This window comes from Paroedura picta, chromosome 4, assembly GCF_049243985.1.
Source record: "Paroedura picta isolate Pp20150507F chromosome 4, Ppicta_v3.0, whole genome shotgun sequence".
In the NCBI taxonomy this organism is placed as follows: domain Eukaryota; kingdom Metazoa; phylum Chordata; class Lepidosauria; order Squamata; family Gekkonidae; genus Paroedura; species Paroedura picta.
Genome location: NC_135372.1, coordinates 39,661,325 through 39,683,742, shown reverse-complemented (window position 1 = coordinate 39,683,742; position 22,418 = coordinate 39,661,325). Strand labels below are relative to the sequence as shown.

The 22,418-nt window shown below is 44.5% G+C and overlaps 1 protein-coding gene across 1 annotated transcript in view; it reads left to right on the top strand.

Moving 5' to 3' along the window:
* The window catches only part of TNN (tenascin N), a 47,393-nt gene that overhangs the window by 11,347 nt on the left and 13,628 nt on the right, over nucleotides 1–22,418 (top strand). The window contains exons 4-10 of the mRNA XM_077332513.1: nucleotides 6,630–6,893; nucleotides 7,812–8,000; nucleotides 10,280–10,369; nucleotides 16,329–16,592; nucleotides 17,010–17,273; nucleotides 19,936–20,066; nucleotides 21,542–21,674. Coding sequence (XP_077188628.1) covers nucleotides 6,630–6,893; nucleotides 7,812–8,000; nucleotides 10,280–10,369; nucleotides 16,329–16,592; nucleotides 17,010–17,273; nucleotides 19,936–20,066; nucleotides 21,542–21,674 — 1,335 coding nt within the window. The remainder of the gene's footprint in view (nucleotides 1–6,629; nucleotides 6,894–7,811; nucleotides 8,001–10,279; nucleotides 10,370–16,328; nucleotides 16,593–17,009; nucleotides 17,274–19,935; nucleotides 20,067–21,541; nucleotides 21,675–22,418) is intronic.

The following is a 22,418-nucleotide window of genomic DNA, read 5'->3' as shown; positions in this document are numbered from 1 at the left end:
CGTTTGGATTTTGGGCGATTTAAATTTTCCTTCTGCAGCAAGAAGGATTAATCTGGAGTGACCCTACCTTTATTGTGCGATATCTTGGAGTGCTTTTAATGCTCAATATATTTTAAAATCCGGATTGGGAAACCAAGGTCCATGGTAGAGAACCTCTGATAGGCCACACCTGGTCATTTGACAAGCTTGCCTTAAAGGAGAAGCCCCTAATTTCTCTCAACTTCTGTTGGTCCTGGATTTTTCCTCCCTCCTCTGCCTTTTTCGATCTTCTCCCCCACCCCTCCAAGGAAAGAAAGAGGCTTACTGCCTGGCTCCTCTCCCCCTCCCTTCAAGAAAAGAAAGAGACTTGGCTCCCCCCCCTTCTCAGCTACCCTAACCACGTGCAGAACACTTTCCTGTTTCAATGGGGGGGGGAGAGGAAAGCGATCTGAATTCAACAGGATTGACTATGGAATAAAGAAAGTAAGTGCAGACTCTGCCCTAGTCTCTGTTTCTTTTGCTGCAACGGAAGCCAGGCAGCTGTTTTTTAGATAACTCCATCCCAAAAAAACCCTCAAAATTTCTCAAGATTTGAGTGCACCTTCAAGACCAACTAGACTTCTAGGATATAAGCTTTAGAGAATCAAAACTTCCTTTGTCGGGTGTGTAACAAAGAGAGCTTTGACTAGAACATACCCTGGAAACTCTGGAAGTCTTCAAACACCACTGGACAGATACTTCTGATGGATGCTTTTAGCCAGTGGTTCTCAACCTTCCTAATGCCACGACCCTTTAACACAGTTCCTCATGTTGGGGTGACCCCCAACCATAAAGTTATGCAAGTGTTCTTTCACAGAAATTAAACCAAAACTGACCAATGGTATGAAGATCCATTGTTCATGATTGTATATAAATTGGTTTTTTTCTGGGGTTTCTCAGTTCTGCCTCTTGTCCCACCATACCGATCTCTCTCTTTTCTGCTGCTCCTGACAGACGAAGACTCTCTCTCAATCTACCCCACAAGGCTATTGTGTGGATGGCGCCCCCCCCGGCAAGCTGCTTGCCCTGCTGCGACCCCTGTGAAAAGGTCGTTCGATCCCCAAAAGGGTCCTGACCCCCAGGTTGAGAACTACTGCTTTAGGCTGATCCTGCATTGATCAGGGGGTTAGACTAGATGGCCTGTATGGCTCCTTCCAGCTCTAGGATTCTATCTTGAAGGTGCAACTGAACTCAGATCTTGATCTTCCGCTGCAGGCCAACACACCTACCCACTTGAAACATTTTGCAGCCATCTATTTAAAAGTAAGCCATGGAAAGCAAGTAGACCTGCATCACGTGCATTAATTTGCTTTACAATGTTAGCAAAGTTACATGAGTAATAGTCGCCTAAATAATTGATTTGGGGAAGTTGGTGCAAAGTTAATGAGTTAAGCAAAGAAACATTAGATTGCATTATCCTGCCTTGATTGCATCATTCATTTGCTGTGCACCAATCAGCTAACATTAAATCAGTCAAAAGAATGAGGGGATGCCATTGAGCGGAAGCACATTAGCATGAGGCAAAGAGAGGCACCCAGTCACCCTGTCCTAAAGAAGTCAGCCGGCGTTGGCAGAGTTTGAATATATAAAGGAGCAGATGTATCTTTCCAGATTCCTGAGAAAAAAAGAAAGGAAAGATATTCACCTGGCACCTAAATTTCAAGAGAAAAGGCAATGAGATGACCAGAAGTGGAGAGAAGGTTCAACATACAGGGCACCATAGCAGAAAAGACCATGTCCTGAGAGGCTACACAGCATTTCAGATGGTGGGGGCACATGGAGCAGGACTTCTGTTGAAGAGCTAGACATCATGCAGTCCTTACTTCCAGGAAGGGGCCAATCTGACTGAGGCTGATTAATGGTTCTTTCATCATTTGGACTGCCAGATGGACCCCTTCCTGGAAAAGCAAGACTTGAACAATGCCATGGCTGTCCATGACATGTAAGTTAGGTTTGCATGGGGCTATGCTCCAACCTGGACTGCCCAGCCTAACCCAATCTTGTTAGATCTTGGAAGCTGAGTCAGCCCGGCTTAGCACTTGGATAGGAGACTCCCAAAGAAGTCCAGTGTTGCTATGTAGGAGCAATGGCAAACTGCCTCCAGAGAGCCATCTTGGTGTATTGGTCCACACTCCTAACCACTCCTAATGCAGTAAGCTGGGTTTGATTTCGTGCTCCTCCACATGCAACCAGATGGGTGACCTTGGGCTCGCCACAGCACTGATAAAGCTGTTCTGACCGAGCAGTAATATCAGGGCTCTCTCAGCCTCACCCACCTCACAGGGTGTCTGTTGCGGGGAGAGGAAAGGGAAGGCGAAGGTAAGGCGCTTTGAGACTCCTTCAGGTAGAGAAAAGGGGCATATACGAACCAGCTCTTCTTCTTCTTCTTCTTCTTCTTCTTCTTCTTCTTCTTCTATCTCACAGGGTGTCTGTTGTGGGGAGAGAAAAAGGATGGTGATTGTAAGCAACTTTGAGACTCCTTTGGGGAGAGAAAAGCAGCATATAAGAACTCTTCTTCTTCTCCTCCTGCTCCTCCACCTCCTCTCTCTCCTTCTCCTCCATTCATCTTTTGTTGATAAAAATCCCTCAGGGTCACTATAAGTAGGCTGTAATTCTAAGGCATTTTTGATCACCAATAGTGTCATGTTCCACTGTCAAGGCCTTTGAATCTCTCTGTAGATTCACCCCCAAGAAGAGCTGTTATTTTGTACTTTGCTTTTTACTACCCAAAGCAGCTTACAATTGCCTACTCCGCAGAGCACAAGAGACACCCTCTGAGGTAGGTGAGGCTGAGAGATCTTTCAGAGAACTGGGACTAGCTCAAGGTCACCTAGCTGGCTGAAGGTGGAGGAGTAGGGAATCAAACCCTGTTCTCCAGATTAGAGGCTGCCACTCTTCACCACAAGACCTAGCCTTGCCCAAGACATCAGCCTCCTCTTTCAGGGGAGGCACGCTATTAGCCAGCTGTACCTCCATCACTTCTGGGTTGAACTTCAATGTGGGGGCTGCGATCCATCCCATTACTGCCCTCCCCAGCACCAAAACAATGTAGGGTCAAATTCTCCGTGCATGCACAGCATGACCCCAGAAGATAGCTGGGAAATTCACATGCTCATTTAAATGAAGCTAACTGTTACCTGGCAACCCCGAATAGTAGAGATAAATAACCCACTTAGTTTTTGAGAGGCAGTCTCACCCAAAAATACAAATTAGAATCACTTTACCATCGCAGCTAAGAACATGATCATTACCAAAGCAATAGATTTTGGGGCGCCTAATGCATTGTTTTATTATCCCTACTAAGACTGCTTGAATTGAATGATAGGATGAGCAGATATTGCACATTCTCTTCCGAAGCACTAGTCATTTTTCACCAGGGAGAAATAAAGCCATAGATTAAATACCAGGCAGGTTTCTTTTTTTTTTCAATGGTTATACAAGCCAGATTGTGAAACTATTAGAAATGGCATCTTGATATTCTATTTCTTTTCCGGATGCCAGTCTTGGCTTCACGAGAGAGTGGTTGGAAGCCAGGAAAATAATGCGTTGAATTATTGCATGCAATCCTCATTGGCGTTTGTTTCACTGTCAAAGGTTATGAGACATGCGAAGGCTAATTTTGCCACTTCCTCAGATGTCAATGGCTGGCATTTCCTTCAGTGGTTGTTACGATGGGTTTAGCTCTGCAGTCTTATTGCAAACATTCCAAGGGGATGAAGCTAAGTGTTGCCTTTCCGAAACCCTAAATAACCGAGCCATTTGCGAAAATTATAGAGTCGGTTGCCAGAACGTCTAAACCGATGCAATACAACACAAGGGCATGTAAGTTTAGGTTGGACTGTCAGCCATCCAGACAGTAGCATTCAGAAAACCACAGGGATGTCTGCAATGCACATGGGTAACCATGCACATGTTCCTGGGTGGTGTTTCCTAATTTGAGTGTGTGTGAGTTTTGAACAATAATTCGTACAAAAAAAGTGCAAAGTTGCCTATAGGTCATAGAATCATAGAGTTTGGAGGGACCTCCTGTGTCATCTAGTCCAACCCCCTGCACTATGCAGGACACTCACAACCCTATCACTGTAACCTGCCACCTCTTTGAGCCTTCACAGAATCAGCCTCTTTGTCAGATGGCTATCCAGCCTCTGTTTAAAAATTTCCAAAGATGGAGAACCCACCACCTCCCGAGGAAGCCTGTTCCACTGAGAAACTGCTCTTTCTGTCAGGAACATCTTCTGGATGTTTAGACAGGATGTTTAGGTCCCATGGTTGCAATCTGTCAGAAAGCTGTTCTGTGCTAGCCCATTAGAATGAATCAAAGTTTTGTGATCTTCTGGTAAAGCCTGTGAAGGGAAACTTCCTGGCACACTACTATGTGTAGAGTAGAGATCACAGTGTGGGACTAGATCTGGGAAGATCCAGGATCCTATCTCTGCTTGCCCTGAAGTTTGGACCCGTCCTATTCTCTCATCTTAAACTACTTATAGGGTTGTTCTGAGGATAAAATGGAGAAGGGGAGAACTAGATAAGCTGTGGTGACTGCCTTGGAGGAAGGGTGGGAGAAAAAAGTGCCAATAAATAAATGCCAAATATTTTATTAGCAGCAGGATGGTCTTAGGTGCGTTGGAGTAAGCCGGATCTGAGGTGTGCGTGAATCAGCAGCAGCAGAAGAAAATCCCACAGGGGGCATTGGAGGAGATATGTAGTTAGCATAATTAGATCAGGAGCTTTGTGATATTTTCCAAAAAGTCTCCTCTCATGTCCTGATTGGCTCACCGGATCCTGTTCCTTTGAGCCCACTTCCTCCCTGCTTGCCTCCACAACAGAATGAATGACAGGACAGTTAGTTTGACTACCAGGACTCTTCTCTTTCTGTACAAAGTGAATTCTCTTCTAAAGAGTCCATTTAAGCAGCCTGGTGCTTTGATCTCTTATGTATATCAACTCTGCCAACAAGGTGCTCCACAGAAAAAAGAAGTAACAAATCCCTAGCCCCCTGAACTTGTTTACTTAATTTTAACCAGAGTTTGAAAAGGTCAGCAAAGTTAGCCATGTATTGGGCTTCATTGTCACCTGATCTGGCACATAATGGATTGCTAATAATCCTAGCTTCCATTATGGGTAAAACAATTAAGTTTCTAGTCCTTATGAGGACAGAGACAAGATGACCAAGTCTCGACCAGGATAGGGTTGCCATACTCTCAGTAGTTTTGGCAGAAAGGAGAGACTTCAGCAAATGCAGCTTTATACAAAGTGAGAAAAGGGACAACTCTTGAAATTCTGTCCTCTTCAACAGCCTGTTATAATTAATGTGCAGAATGATGCCAAAATTCAGAGCAAGAAGCCAAGAAACAGACAGTATGAGAAAGGTCACTTGCATAATTAAAAATATACCACTTCATACTGCTGATGTTGATTCAGCGGCCCAACCCTTGGTTGTTGTGAGTCCTTTATTAGGAAATAAATCAGTAATCAACACACATAGGAGTCCTCTGCATAACTGATTTAGAGTAGTGAGCGTAAATCTGTGCATGGTTTGCACATGGATTACAGGCACCCATTCACCTCTATCATTTCCATTCCTCAGTCTAAAGAGTCCATTAAAAAGCTTTGCATGCCATCTCCTTCACATACTGGTTGTTCTAGCATTCCCACATACTCCTCCAATGTACCTTAACTTCAAAGTATGTGTTTGGTGGAATACTGCCCAGGGCATACAGTAGCCATGTGCTGTTTTTGGCTTATGTGTCTCTCCATGAGCTGTGGAGAGTGGATGTTGTAGTACCCCTGCCTTAGATACTGGATTGGGGTATCAATGTAGTTTAGACTTACTGGATTTCACTAGACCTCCCCTAAGCCTCTGACTCAGAGATTGTGTGGTATCGATTGGAAGTATAAAGAGCCTTGACAAAATGTTGCTATTCATACATGCAAAATGGCAGCTGAAAATATTCTTCTGGAATATCAGTATTGGAAGGGTTAGTAACACTTAGGTTTCCAGTTTGCCCACTTATGGGGGGAGATCCCCTACCAACTGTAGTCCTTGCCTGTTTGTGCTCAGAAGAGGAATTGGTTTTGTACGCCACCTTCCTTTCTTCTCCCCACAACAGACACCCTGTGAGGTAGGTGGGGCTGAGAAAGCTCTGACAGAACTGCTCTGTGAGAACAGCTCTAACAGGACCGGGACTGGTCTAAGGTCACCCAGCTGGCAGCATGTGAAAGAGTGGGGAATCAAACCTGACCCTCCAGATTAGAAGCTGCTGCTGTTAACCACTATGCCACACTGACTCAGCAGATCAGCAGTTGGAAACCGGTTGGAGAAAAACCATCCGGGGGTGAGGGGAAGGAAAAAGAAAATTAAGGCCTTGAGTGTCTCCTGTAAGTTCTGACCTCAGAGTTCCTGATAATTCCTAGAGCTACCCTTGTTTTGGGTAGCTCTAGGAATCACTAGGAAGTCTATGGTCAGAACTCTGGGACCCTATTTTTCTGCCCCCCTCACAACCCTCTTGTCACGAACTGGCCTTCACCAACTGTCCACTGAGGTAAACTGAAGCGATCATTGGTCTCATGCAAAGCCCCTTGTTGAACTGGCAGCACTCTTTCTGTTTTAGTGATCGCCCCTTGGAACACACGGCTCCTGAAGTCCTCCGAGGATTCTCTGACCATCGGCTGGGATAAGATTACGGATGTGGATTATTACCTCATCAGCTACTTTCCCGTGGGCGACGAGGGATCCGTGAAGCAAGTGCAGGTGCCTAAAGATCAGCTTAGCTACGAGATTTTAAATCTTCTTTCCGGCACAAAGTATGTAATCACAATTCACCAAGTGAAGAAAGGGGTTTCCAGTGATCCGGGCCTTCTGCAAGCCAGCACAGGTAAGAAGCTGTAATACATTTTTTCCCCTGCTCTGACATCCACAGTGTCTCTTCTTCTACTTATTTTTATCCTTTAGCTGGCAATTGGTGGGGCAGGTTGTCCTTTCAGCCAATACACTGCTGTAGGTGCTGCTGGATTTTTTTGCCGTGTTTATAATAAGTTTCCGCTCTTGGCGATTGGTGGCAGTCGTTTTGGCCATGTGGATAGTCAATCCCTGGTTTCTAAAGTCTTCCTCGCTCTGTTTAAGCCATGTTTTCTTTGGCGCCAGTCGTAGGATCTTCCATTCAGTGGGTCGTTCTCGCCAGAAGAGTTTATGAGGCAGCCTGCTGGTGTTCATTCTGCAGACATGGCCAACGCAGTGCAGTCTGTGATTTTGGATTTGTTCTTCAATTTGCAGCTGGTTGCCACATTTTGTCCGAATTGTCTCATTTACAATGTCTCACATTGACACACGGGGGGAAAGTTTAACTTTGCAGAAGGAGCTCAGTTCAGACAACTGCAATATGTGAAGACCCCAAACCTGGTGCTGAGAGTCTCCTTTATCTTTTGGCCCGACACGCACCTCTGACTTGTACGTAGCTGTTGGAGACACTGGCCAGCAAACATACCTGAGCAGGTGGTAGAAAACATGACACCATCATGTTCTATTTGACAGGTTTTCAGCTTGAAGTCACCTTAAGGGATGTTCCCAGCAATGCTCATTTAGCATCACTCTTAATTTAATTTCATTTCTTTGTCCTCCTCTGCCTGAGAGAATTTCACCTAACACTGACTTCCAGCATTAAAATTGGCATGGGTGGGATTTCTGGAAAAAATGTTTTACTTGCACTGATAGAATGTGAATCTGTGTTTGCCTCTGTAGTACCAAAATGCCCGGAATTCTTATTAATAGCTCTTGATGATTCTCTCTTGCCTAGCTGTGGCCACCATCAATGCTATTTGGGTGACAGAAACAACAGAGAATTCACTGGAAGTAGAGTGGGAGAATCCTGCAACAGAGGTGGATTATTACAAGCTGAGTGTCAGTTCAGTACATGGACTAGGAAACGAGAAGGAGGTGTTGGTCCCCAAAAGCAGCGACCCCAAGAGCAGGTACATCATCACAGGTAAGCAGGAAGGTGATGAGCCTTCACTTGACAGGGCAAATGCACAAGATGGATGCCTTTTGTGCTGGGAACTTGAAATGGGCATCTGGAGAGCCAGCTTGGTGAAGTGGTTTGGAGTGTTGACTTCTGGTCTGCTAGCTAGGTGTGATTCCCTGCTCCTCCTCCACATGCAGCCATCTGGGTGACCTTGGGCTCACCACAGCACTGATAAAGCTGTTCTGACCAAGCAGTGATATCAGGACTATCTCAGCCTCACCCACCTCACAGGGTGTCTGTTGTGGGGAGAGGAAAGGGAAGGAGATTGTAAGCCACTTGGAGAGAGAAAGTAGCATATAAAAACCAACTCTTCTTCTTCTGCCTGTGGTACTCACACAGAAATCTGAGAAGTATTTAATCTGTTTGTCTGTTTGCCACCATCCAATATACATGAACAATTTGCAAAGAAATTGCATGGTATAAAAAATGCAGCATTCTCTCTGTTCCCCTGGTACTCGTTTGGTATTTTTGTACCTTATTGTACCTGGTGTTAGGCTTGCTGTTTTAATATTTAATCTGTAACCCTGCCTTGGGTATTGGCACAGAAAGAATGACATGTAATAAAATATATATACTAATCTAGGTATCTGTACAGAATATGGGTTGCAGGCTTCTGCTTTCTTCCCCCCCTTTCCCCTGTAATCTAAATTTTAGTTGTTATTATTTACTGTATGTATAAAATGTATGAGTTGTGTTTTCCACTTGCTGCGAGCACTCAAAGAAATATACCGCATATATTAAAGAGCATCCTGTAAAAACAGATGTTTAAAAGCTTTAGGAAGTTTTTTTAAAACCCGGCAGAAAAGTTCATATCCAGCAGACATTGTCAGCCCTCAGCAAACACCAGCAAGGTACCTTTTGAGAAGAAATGTGTTCTCTTGTTACCCAAATCACCAATACACATGCAGCCCCTGTGGCTAGCAAGAGCGTCCTCCAGCTGCTTGCAAAGAGAAAACATGTATTGTGGAGCATTACAGTATTTGCTGGCGTATAAGACTACTTTCCCCCCTGAAAAACATGCCTCCAAGTGGGGGGGGGGTCGTCCTATACGCCGGGTGCACTTCAGTTGGGATAGACATAGCTGCCCATAGTGGCCCATAGTACTGTAATGTAATGTAACAAACTCTATATTTTGAGTGGAAATGTTGGGGGGTGGTCTTATATGCCTAGTCGTCTTATATGCCGGCAAATACGGTAATTACCGAAAACTGTAACCTGTGTCTGTGGGGAATGAGATACAACCAACGCTCAAAACAAATGAAGAGAAATAAGCTTTTTAAACAAGAAATGTATTGACTTAACAGAAAAAGAACATTTAAATCAGGTAAATAAAAATAGAGGCACTACAGAAAGGAAATGAAATGCATATGTGAAGCACAGCATAGTTTGAGCCCCTCCCCTTAAAAACTGCCTGCTACGAAGGAGAAAATGAAAAGGGAGAATCAAAGATGTACCAGCCTGTTTCCTGAAGACTGTTGGGTAGTTCTGGAGAAGCACAGCAGAATGAGATGGAAAAACAGAAAAACCAGCCATACAGTTGAGGGTGGGGGGCTGGCTGGGCTCTAAAGCCTGCTACAACTTGGATAGACTGCAGGATATCTATTCACTGATTTTTTGTAAGATTGAGGAGGGGATAAGGTGTCGGTGCTGGGATGCAAAGTCCATCTCTCTAGAGATGAGTTAATTTGTAAAGAGTTTTTTTTGTGTATGCATCATGGAGGGGAGTTTCTTCTTTTGCATTATGTAAAAGTATCAAGGAGAAATGTTTCTTTAAGAAGACTGGGAGGTTGGATAGGCAAGTATCAGTGGCTGAGTATTTTACATCAGGGGTAGTCAACTTGCTACCCCAAAAAGGGGTAGCAAACGCTGGCAGGGGCTCATGGGAATTGTAGTCCATGAACATCTGGAGGACCGCAGGTTGATTACCCCTGTTTTACATGATGGGGAAGAAAAGTACATGCTGACCTTGCCCAATGCCCTTCACATTCTGTGTATAGCCAATTCCTTTTCATTTTGATCCTGCCTCTAGGAGAAAGCTAGGTCTTCCCTTGCACAGATGCAAGCAGAAAATTGCGATGTTGTTCTTCATCTCCATCAAGCTGGTATCAGCTCCAAACTTGTCCTGCGTGAAATGCACAGAAGAATACAGACAAACAATACTCTTGTAAATCTTGAATTAAGGTGCTGCTAAAGTCTCAAATGCCCTAACTGCTGAATCATTTTGTGTATTGTTCTCTCTATAGGCCTGATACCAGGAACACAGTACAAGATCACCGTCACATCTGTGAAGAATGAGATCGAAGGGAAATCATCATCTGTAAATGGCTGGACAGGTATAAGCAGGCAAATATGCAAGGGGGGTGATTTTGACATGAGTTGTTGCCGGAGCCACAGCATGTCTGTCATACAATGATGACCCTTGGCATTTTCCAAATTCCCCTTCAACCCCCCCCAAACATCTGTCAAAGCTCAGAGAGATTAGGCAATCATTCACATATCTTCTCCCATACATAACCTGCAAACTGAAGCCTCGTGCAACCTCTGTTTGCCCCGAGACTTTTTCTGGTATTCTTAAAACATTTAAAGTGTACATAAATAACAATGTGAAGTGTGAACAATAAGTAAGGCCTCACTTGCATGAGCCGGGTTTGGCTGTGGTTTCCTATCAAGTCCACTGCTGCTGTTTCACTCCTGGGTTTGGCACTGCTATGTGTGTGAAAAGAAACCCTCAGATAAGGATCCACCTATAGTGAGATGCTGCACCATTTCTTCCACTGATGGATTTTCTCAGTTTGGGTGGACCTGGCAGCCTCGAATCCCCTTGCTCTGGCTGTTGCCTGCAACAGATGCCTCAAGCTGGTAGGGCTTGTTTTTGTTGTTTCTCTCCATCCTCGTCTGTGGGAGGATGGAAGGAAGGCCCCGGGCACTGAGGCTTCTGTTTCCCTTTAGGCAGGAGACCCGCTTCAGAATGTCCTGATCTTTAGCATTTGTGTTTTGAACAGGCCGTTCTTTGGATGGGTAATCGGAGCCTCCTAGTCTGCACCATTTCCCACCCCTCTTTTGGTTGCTGCTGTAAAGCTGCTTCCAGTAACAGCGAAAAAAGAGATGCTAAAGGGCATGTGTGTCCACGCCCAGCTTCTTTAGGGCTGTGCTGCCAAAACACAAATTCTTCATCAGTTTCATTGTTCAGAGAAGGAGCCGCTTTAAAAATAACCCACAGAGGCTACGTTGGGAGATCATCTGCTGCTGGAAGTCTCACTTGCTGCAAAGTGGCTGCTCTTGTACTCAGTGCATCAGGATGACTCAACCGTGTTTATTGTCGATTATGTTCCTCAGAGCCTCTTGTGGTGCAGAGTGGTAAGGCAGCCGCCTGAAAGCTTTGCCCATGAGGTTGGGAGTTCAATCCCAGCAGCCGGCTCAAGGTTGACTCAGCCTTCCATCCTTCCGAGGTCGGTAAAATGAGTACCCAGCTTGCTGGGGGGTAAGTGGTAATGACTGGGGAAGGCACTGGCAAACCACCCCGCATTGAGTCTGCCAAGAAAACGCTATAGGGCGTCACCCCAAGGGTCAGACATGACTCGGTGCTTGCACAGGGGATACCTTTATGTTCCTCAACACTTGCAGGGTTTGTCACAAACAGATAGCTTAGCAGCCAAGGGGGCAGAAGGAGCAGCCACTAGTCAGCGCCAGGGTCTCATTGAAAGGTGCCTCGTCAGCTGTTCCCTAGCAGATGTGGGTTTTGAAACTGGAGAGGGATGAAAACTGCTGCATCCCGACAAGTTGGAGGGCAGGCCTGGAGTACCATGTTTGCCTCTGGCGAGTGTAACACGTGCCTCATTAGATCTGGAAAGCTAAGCAGGGTGGACTTTGGTTAGTGCTTGGATGGGAGACCACCAGGGCAGTCTGGGGTCACAACACAGAGGCAGGCAATGGCAATCCACCTTGGTTTGTCTTTTGCCTTGAAAGCCCTTTGAGGGGTCACCATAAATGTTCCATGTAAGCCCCCCTGAGCCTCAGGGAAAGGTGGCATACAAATCAATCAATCAGCTATGACTTGAGGGCACGTTCTACAACCACCATTAGAAATGATGGGCCAAGGAGATCCTTGTAGTAATTCTGCAAAGTGTCTTCTCATTTTTGTTGGAAGAGTTTAAATGTTCAAAGAAGTGTAAAGCACGAGGGTGCGTAAAAGAGAAACAGCTTTGAATATAGAGAGAGGACTAACTAACTGACTGTTTAATTGTTCTGCATCATTCTGTCTGTTCTGTTCTGGAGGCAAGCAGGGAGGAAGTGTGCTCAAAGGAGCAGGAAGTCTCCAATGAGCCAATTAGGATATAGAGAAGATTGTCTGAAAAACATCAGGAAGTTCGTAATCTAAATTTGCTAGCTCTATATCTCCTTTGATACCCCCTGTAGGATATTTTTATATTCTGTTCAATCATGCACACTACATATCTTGCATATTCCAACAATTTTGATGGCATAAAAGCCCATTAACTATTACATTGAAGCAACTTTGTTATGTCCAGCTCAGGGATAGCGGTTATAAAGCATAGCTTTAGGGGCCCAGCAGCATGGTTCTGGTAGCACATTTGGCACACAAAGAAGAAGATGGTGTTATTGCATTCAGTGGGAAAGATTTGTGCAATTGGACCACGTGTAAGTGTTGTCCAACTGCATAGAAGCTACTCACAGGAAAACAACTCCCATGTGGCATTTATAGTTAAATATCATTACAAGTAATTTTGCTAACTCTTGCTTTGATGACTGATTTATTGTTGGAGCTACCGGGAGAAGAAGAAGAGTCAATTCTTATATGCCACTTTCCTCTACCTGAAGGAGTCTCCAAGTGTCTTACAATCGCCTTCCCTTTCCTCTCTCCACAACAGACACCCTGTGAGGTGGGTGAGGCTGAGAGAGCCATGATATTACTGCTCGATCGGAACAGCTTTATCAGTGCTGTGGCAAGCCCAAGCTGGCTGCATGTGGGGGAGCGGGGAATCAAAAGTCGGCGCTCCTAACCACTGAACCAAGCTGGCTCTCCTGTTCTCCTGTTATTGTAGCTTTCCTATTTCTCCAGGGCTAGTGTGATATGAATTCTAATATGGTTGTGCGTGCAAAGTGAAGCAGAAAGCCCATCTCAAGGGAGCCAGCACTGAAATGAAAATATAGTTTCAGGATTCAAAGTTACTACTTTGATCCACCTGAATAGAAATAGTATCTTTAAGGTCAAATCCATCTCCTTAGATCCAGGGTCACCTGGAAACGGATGCAAATGAGGGATAATGGCAGCGCTTGACCTAAACAAAGCTAAGAGTTTCTAGGGAAGATATCTTGTAATGAGATGTTATTGTTCTTTGGAGGGAAAAGGTAAGGATCAACAGGTTCTTAGAGAAATAGCCTCTTTTTCTTGCGGGTTTGGAAAAAGAAGATGATACATTTGAAATACTGCAAACATAAGTGCAGATTTTCCTCTGGTTCACCAGCTTGATTTCCTTCAGTGGGGGAAAAGTTATGGAAGAAATGTAGCTCATCCATTCTATGTGCTGGATCTTGAATGGAATTTGCTACTGGATATGCAACATCAAAACAGTCTTGGCTTTATAGTTTTTCTAAAAGCAGGTTCCTATTCCCGCACCCCATCCAGCCCTCGATTATGTGTGGTATTTATGTGTGATCCTTCACACAGCATGTGGAAGCTCATGTGCATCTCACTGAATGCAGTGTTGTACAGATAGACGGCATACACACCCAGAGGTGCATTTAAGCTTTAAAAAAAATTGGCCATCAAGTCGCAGCTGATTTATGGCCTCCTGTAGGGTTTTCAAGGCAAGAGGCATTCAGAGGTGTGTTGTGAACCTAAATTTCGTATTAGTCTCCCAGGGCCAATCCTGTTAAGCTTCTGAGATCTGTCCAGATTGGGCTAACCTGGGCTATCCCCACCAGGGCATTTAGCAGTGGTGGAAAGTGTAAGAGATGACTGGCCATTGCCTGACTCCTCTTCATGCCCCTGGTCTTCCTTGGAGGTTTTCCATCCAAATGCCAGCCAGGGCCGACTCTGTTTAACTTCCAATATTTGTCAAGATTGGGCTATCCTGGGCTATTCAGGCATTTAAATCTGGTTTGTTTCCACAGTTCCTCATCTAGCAGGTGACCTATATACAGAAATTTGTGTGGATCTCTTTAGTTACACTCATGTTTAAGGAGGAATGTTTAAAAACGCTGCACACCTTATTTGCTTTAAGGCTCCATTATGGAGGCCACAGAGCTTCCTCCTCATTTCTTCATAGCTTTCAACTTCCTCCTTATACAATCCTGCAGGCATTCTTCTATCCCTTACTGTTCGCAAATAATATTTCAAATCCTCCACCCATACCCTCAATTATCAGTATGGTTCAGCATGCAGATTGAGTAAATATATGTAAATAGGCAAATTGGTGGGAATTGTATTTTTTTTTTGCATGATCTTTTTGAACACAGACATTGAATTACCATGTTTCAGAACCAAGTTTTCTTGGTACAGAGCCTGACCAGAGAAGCACAAAGCATGGAACAGCTTTACCCGTAACTCTTCCTCTTCTTAATCTCTCAAAGAAATTGACTTCCCCAAAAATCTAAAGGCTGAGCGGGTAACAGAGGATACAGCTACGATCTCCTGGGACAAGGTCCGAGCTCTTATAGATAGATATTCAGCACGATGCACCTCTGCAGATGGAGACACCCAAGAGGTATCTATAGGCAGAGACAAGAGCAGTACCATCCTGACAGGTCTGAGTCCAGGCAAGGAATATGTCATCTATGTCTGGGCGGAGAAGGGGAACCTGCAGAGCGAGAAGGCAAAGACTAAAGTTGTGACAGGTAACTTGCCAGACAAGAGGCTCTCTGTTCATCAGATGCAAGCTGATGAGCATGTGTTGGTAAATTCAAGTCATCCTCCCATTGGGGCTGCTTACCCATTAAGCTCCTATGCCCTCCAAGGATGACTTTGAACCACCTCTTGCATGACCTCCTAGCTATGGAGAGAATGTCGCTGCTCTTCTCTGCTTGTTTCTGGAGCTTCACTTGGAAGGAATGGTCATTGCAGATGAACACTGGATTTGGGCTGATGGTTCTGGTTGGTGACTGGAGATCTCAACGTTCCACTGTGCATTCTTGATGCTGATCCCACTTGAAGATCCATGTTCATCTGCCAAGGATGGGCTATTCCAGGCATTCTTGGCTTCCTTACTATGGTGACCTGAGAAACAGTCCATGCACTTCTTCTCTGGCAATCATCTGCAAGCTGTTTAGCCTCTAAACACAAGATATCACTTCTGAATATCTTCTTCCATGCTTGAGTATCTTCTTCCGTCTTATGATTGTCACATAAGCTCCCCAAGTTTGCTTGCTGCTGTTTGCCTAGACCCATCTGAGTCCTCTGCTTCCAATTCCATCTGGCGGTACCTTCAGAGGACTTGGGCTTCTGTTCCTGCTCCTTGGTCCATCATTTGCTCTTCCTTCTCCAATTTCTTGGATTTGTCCATCATGGCCAAACATGCCAGGTCCTCTGCTTGTTCCACGTGTTGTGATGCTTGGTTCTCTTTGAACTCCCAACTTCTGTTCTTCTGGCCTGAATTCAGCAGCACTTGACCCACCCTAATGTTGTGAAAACTATCTATGCATTTTGTGTACAAGACTGCCATCACCAGGACCTCTTTTTTCAACCCATGGCTTGATCAACACTGCAGGGCTAAAAGGACGTGACTTCTGGTTGCTGCTGTAGGGAAGAAAAACTGCATTCAGACGTAAATATTTCTAGCCAAGAGCAACCATCCATCCTTTTGTCCAACCATTCATCCATAATTCATGGATCCATTTATCCACCCACCCACCCATCCACCGAATCATTGATTCATTTGTCCACATATCTGTTAATTGATCCATCTACCCACGCACCCACTCATTCATCCACTCATAGATCCATAGTTAAATCCAGAAGATGACCCTAAGGTGAGGTAAAGGTGATACAGCAACCTCAGGAAGTGGCTTCTGAATGCCATTCAAATGACCGAAAGAATGAGAGATGCTACAGGGTTGACTCAAGGGAATGTTTGTCTGCTCTGGCTCCAGATAGCCGTTAATTCCTGTAAAGCTTATGCTCCCTGTCAGTTCCTGGAAGGAAGGGGCCATTTTGAATTCCTGCCCTCAGGCCCAGAATGGATTTGGGCTGCTTTTGAAGGAGGATAACTGGGAGGTCTAGGGAAATCTTGCCTGAATCATTGTTGTAAGCAACATTTCTTTCCCCCCTTGCAGATATCGATGGCCCAACGAACCTGGTAACCAACCATGTAACAGAAGACACGGCCACCATATCTTGGCATGGGCCCCAGGCTCCCATAGAAAGATATGTCGTGACCTATACTTCGGCTGATGGGGACACTAAAGAGATGTCTGTTGGGAAGGACAAGACAACAACTACTGTAACGGGACTGAAGCCAGGCATGGAGTATACCATCTACATCTGGGCTGTGAAGGGAGCCCAGCAGAGCCGGAGGGCCAGCACTAAAGCTCTAACAGGTAGCTCAGAAAGGATACTACTGAATCTTGTGCCATCTTGTTGGCTTTATTTTTTATTTGTTATTAATATATTTATTTAATTATTAAAAGTGTGCACATCCCACCTTTCTCCAGAGCCAGCTTGGTGTAGTGGTTAAGAGTGATGGCCCGGGTTTGATTCCCCGCTTCTCCAGGGTCATCTAGTCCAACCCCCTACAGAATGCAGGACATTCACAACTACCTGCAGGACATTCACAACTACCTGCCCACCCACAGTAACCCTAATTCCATGCCCAGATGATGCCCTCCCCCCAGAACCAGAACCCGTGGCCAGATTTAGTTAGATTAATTACAGTCTGAAGATTGGAAGTCTCAATTAGGTAGAATCCACCCATGCAGAAAGAATATAATGGCCATATTTATACTTTGGGTCCCCAGAAATTGATAGCCCTACGAACCTGATGACAGAGCAAACAACGGAGAACTCAGCCACCATCTCCTGGAAGAAGCCCTTGGCCGTCATAGACCGATACATCCTGAGCTATACCTCCGCTGATGGGGAAACCAGAGAGATCGCCATTGGGAAGGATAAGACCAGCACCACCTTGACTGGGCTGAAGCCAGGCATGGAGTATGTCATCTACATCTGGGCCTTGAAGGGAACCAAGTCCAGCAAGAGGACAAGCACAAAAGCTGTGACGGGTAACTTGAGGGGGATGAGAGGCCACCCTATTTCCTTTTAAACAAATCTAGAGATGCCCTTCCTTAACATTGCATGTAAATATCACTTTGAATCCAGGCTATTGAAACAATTGCGCTCATCTTGGGTTTCCAGATATGCTTTGTAGGGAGAATGGGGAAGAAATGGAGGTAGTGACAGATTTTATTTTCCTGGGCTCCAAGATCACTGCAAATGGGGACTGCAGCAAAGAAATTTCAAGACGCTTGCTCCTGGGGAGGAAAGCTATGGCAAATCTAGACAGCATCCTAAAAAGCAGAGATATCACCCTGCCAACAAAAGTGCATCTAGTCAAGGCTATGGTCTTCCCAGTTGCAATGTATGGCTGTGAAAGTTGGACCATAAGGAGGGCAAAAGAATTGAGGCTTTTGAACTCTGGTGCTGGAGAAGACTCTTGCGAGTCCCTTGGACTGCAAGGCGAACAAACCGGTCAGTCCTAGAGGAGATCAGCCCTGACTGCTCCTTAGAAGGCCAGATCCTGAAGATGAAACTCAAATACTTTGGCCACCTCATGAGAAGGAAGGACCCCCTGGAGAAGAGCCTAATGCTGGGAGCACTTGGGGGCAAAAGAAGAACAACAGAGAATGAGGTGGCTGGATGGAGTCAGTGAAGCAGTCGGTGTGAGATTAAATGGACTCCGGGGAATGGTAGAGGACAGGAAGGCCTGGAGGATCATTGTCCATGGGGTCACGATGGGTCAGACACGACTTCGCACCTAACAACAACAAAGGAGAATGACTTTTTTCAGAGTTTGAATTTTTGGAGCCTGATATGATCCCCAATCAAAAAGGGTTTCAAGCTGACGGGCTTGAAGGGGGAGGATTGAGCTGGTCCTCTGCCCTGGCTGGTGGGAATAAGGGCCCGATCAGTGCAAAGCTGTGTAGTCTCCACATGGCTTTCTTCCAGCTGTTGGCACTAGAGCTTGTTGGAGATGGGGCACAAACAGCAATCCCTGGGGCAGGCTTTCTCAGCCAGGGTCTCATGAAGCCTGGGGACTCTTGGTGGTCCTGGAAGGGTTTCCCAAATAGATGGGAGTTAATTAATGTTTATATATTTTAAATATTTTCTAAACATTTATGGGGTTGATATGACCGTATATGGTCATGTCGACCCTCCAGTGGCCAATGATGGGCCTGGAGGGGGTGGGAAGGGGAGGAGTCCCAGGTGGGTGTGTCCACAGCTATGCTTCCCAACCATATTCTTCCCGATCGCACCACTTTGGGGGGTTATCGGAGTCTTAGGAAAGTTTCAGGGGTTTCTCAATGGTAAAAAGATCGAGAAAGCCTGCCTTAGGGTTTATCTGGTATATTTCAAGTGTTTACTCAAGTCTGAGACTGTGGGAAGGGAAGTGGGAGTTGGAGTTCCCCCAAAATTGCAATTGATTTCCAAAGGACAGAAATCAGTTCTCCAAAACAATGGAATGCCACCAAGTCTAGGAGAAACCGAAGATAATTACATCTGATCCCTACTGAGCTTCCCCTACCAACTCAGCTGTCACCACCTCCCAATGTCCAGGAATTTCCAGTCCGAAGTTGGCAACCCTATACTGTTGCATCAAATTAGATCCACACAGGTGCTTGCCCTGTGAATGTGTTAAAATATCGCAAGGTATTGCAACATCTACAGAAGTAGTGATGCATATACGGGTGACAGAAACGGGAGACCTTAGTTAAGACAATTGTATTTGGTGCCCTGCGATGCCCTCTGCTGTCCAGCTGAGAATAAAACACGCTCCACATTCCTATGGCTGTTCCCACTCCAATTCCACTCTGCCTTACAACGTTGTAGTACTTTAGGAATTTATTCAGCTCCTTTTAACAATTTGGGGGACGTCCAGTCTGCACACCCGCCAATCCCTATACTTATTTAGATCTGCTCCTGGCAGCTCACAAAGTCAGGAAAATACAAGGAAATAAAAAATGGTATCACAAGAATGATCAACCACTATAATATATAATATATAATATATAATATATGATATATGATATATGATATATGATATATGATATATGATATATGATATATAATATATAATATATAATATATAATATATAATATATAATATATAATATATAATATATAATATATAATATATAATATATAATATATAATATATAATATATAATATATAATATATAATATATAATATATAATATATATTCCCTGTCATGTAAGAAGATCATAGTCCGAGGAAGAGTGCTTGCACTCAAAAGCTCACGCCTTGAATAAATTTTTGTTGGTCTTAAAGGTGCTACTGGACTCTGATTTTATTCAACCACTATAAAATGCACCATAGGCGAGAATACATTTACCAGCCTAAAATGATGGGATGGATCCTACCCTTATCCTACCGCTCCACTGAACAAAGTTTGTATATTAAAATATTTATACCCCACCTTTCTTGTCAGGTCAGGTTTGAACCTTCCTCCAATCTAAGCAGACTTCTGCTAAATTAAATGGCTCTGCTATTAGGAAATGGTTGGATCCTCCCTGATTTTTGAAAAACAGACCTCAAGCTAGAAGCCTACTGTAATAACATTCCTCTGTGTGCAGTTTCCCACAATAATTTGCATCATTTATGTCATAATGAGAGATTCACTTGGGCTTTGTTTGTGTTTGTTCCAGAAATCGACCCTCCACGGAACATCCGTGTATCGGATGTGACGCAGTCTAGTGGAGTGGTGACGTGGACACCTCCTGATGCCCAGATTAACGGGTATCTCCTCACTTACCAAGAGCCAGATGGAACCATCAAGGTAAGTCAGAGAACTGCTGTGTGAGAGCAACAGAGGAATGAACTCCCCAACAAAATAGCTAAGGGTTGAGGTAGGTAAAAGGTAAAGGTATCCCCTGTGCAAGCACCGGGTCATGTCTGACCCTTGGGGTGACGCCCTCCAGCGTTTTCATGGCAGACTCAATACGGGGTGGTTTGCCAGTGCCTTCCCCAGTCATTACCGTTTACCCCCCAGCAAGCTGGGTACTCATTTTGCCGACCTCGGAAGGATGGAAGGCTGAGTCAACCTTGAGCCAGCTGCTGGGATTGAACTCCCAGCCTCATGGGCAGAGCTTTCAGACTGCTGCCTTACCACTCTGCGCCACAAGAGGCTCTAAGGGTTGAGGTACTAGGCTGTAAAGGAGTGCACTATTCCCCTAAAAGGGAGGGGTGTACTATTCTCTGCCGGATCAAACTCCTGAGGCTGATCTTGAGAGAGAGAAGGAAACAAGCAAAATGACTAAAGGAGATAATGCTGTGATACTAGGTGACTTCAACAGCCCTCACATTGACTTGGTAAACACATAATCAAATCATGCTGTAGAAATTAGGTGTCTAGACATCATAAATGACTGTGCACTGGAGCAGGTGGCCACAGAGGCAAGCAGAGGGGTCATGATTTTGGACTTTGGTTCTGAGTAGACCTGGTGCAAGATGTAGATGTTGCATCAGCTGGTAACAGATGACAGTGCCATTGAGTGCAGCATTCGTATTAATGGAAAGCTGTCCTCAAGCGATAACATATGATTTAAAAAGAGGGAACTTTAAAAATATGAGTTAAGAAGGAAGCTGCAAGGGAGACTCGAGAAAGCCAAATACCTAGTGGATGCTCGGAAGTTATTTAAAACCACACAAATTGAAGCCTAGCTAGAATGCATTCCCTGGGTTAGGAAAGGTATTGACAAGTCTAAAAAGATGCCCACATTATGAACAACCCAAGTCAAAGAAGCCATAAAAGGCAGAAAGGCTACTTGGAAAAAATGAAGGATCTGCCCCAAGGAGGTGAACAGAAGAAGTTAATAATTTAATAATATAAGTTAATAATTTTGTAAGCAAAAAGAGCATTTGAGAAGCAGATTGCTAATAATTTTGTAAGCAAAAAGAGCGTTTGGGAAGCAGATTGCTAAAAGTATCAAGATAAACAATATGGATTTCTTTAAATACACCCAGAGCAGGAAACCAACAAGAGGGGCAGTTGGGCATTTGGATGAGCAAGGAATAAAAGGATTGTTAAAGGAAGTTGAGGAGATGGCATAGAAGCGAAGGGAATGTTGTGCCTCTATGTTCACTGTGGAAATGTGGGGCATGTACCCGTGCCACAGTCCCTATTTCCAAGAACAGACTTTGGAAAAATACTGCCTGCCTCACAGGGAGCAAATCACTGAAGAATAGAGTGGCTGTCATCAAATTTTCAGTGGGTTGTATTTTTACACGTCCCTTTTTGTGCTCGTGTTACAGGAAGTCCGGCTAGGCCCTAATGAACAAAGGTTTGTGTTGGAAGACCTTAGCCGGGGTACTAAATATACCATCTATATCATGGCCTTTAAGGGAGACCGCTGGAGCAGAAAAGCAGCCATTACCTTTTCCACAGGTAAGCCTTCATCACTGTGATAAGATTTTCAATATTTGGTGCTCAGGTTCCACCCCAATGCTGGAGGATTTGGGGGGTAGTGGCTGGTTTGGGGATGGAGGTTTAAGAGGTTTAAGAGGAAATGACATCATTTCTTGGTGAAGGTCTAGGAATTTCTCCATTCTCTATGGTAAATAGAGATAGAGACCAGGGTAAATTCCTAGAGTGTCATCATAGCTGCCACTCTCCCTTTCTCCCTTTTTTTGTTCTTCAAAATATCTGGAGTGGAACATTGAGGGCAGATATGAGGGATTGTTCACGGGCAGGGGGAAATGACAAGTCTACAGCTACTCGTGCTCACAACTATTTATTTACTTATTTTTATTTACATTACTTATTGCCCGTCTTTCTCACTGAGGCTCAAAGCAAATTAAACAAAGTGAGTCAATATGATCAGCAAGATGGAACATTCAGTAAACAATAAAATAGGATTTGGGTTGTAGAACCAACCAGGAGTTAAAAAGCCAGAACTCAAGCAAAGCATAAGTATTAACATATTAAATAATGCAAAATTACACAATAGCAAAATTACACAATAGCAAAAAATTACACAATAGCAAAACCACAGCAAGCTGTACACAGTAGTATATAGACCATAAGCCCCAATAATTTATTCATGTAACATTGAGAAGCCTACTGCCTCCACAAAGATGTTAGATTCTGCAGCTCTGCATGCAAGAGGACCTGGGAGGGAAAGAGTTAAGA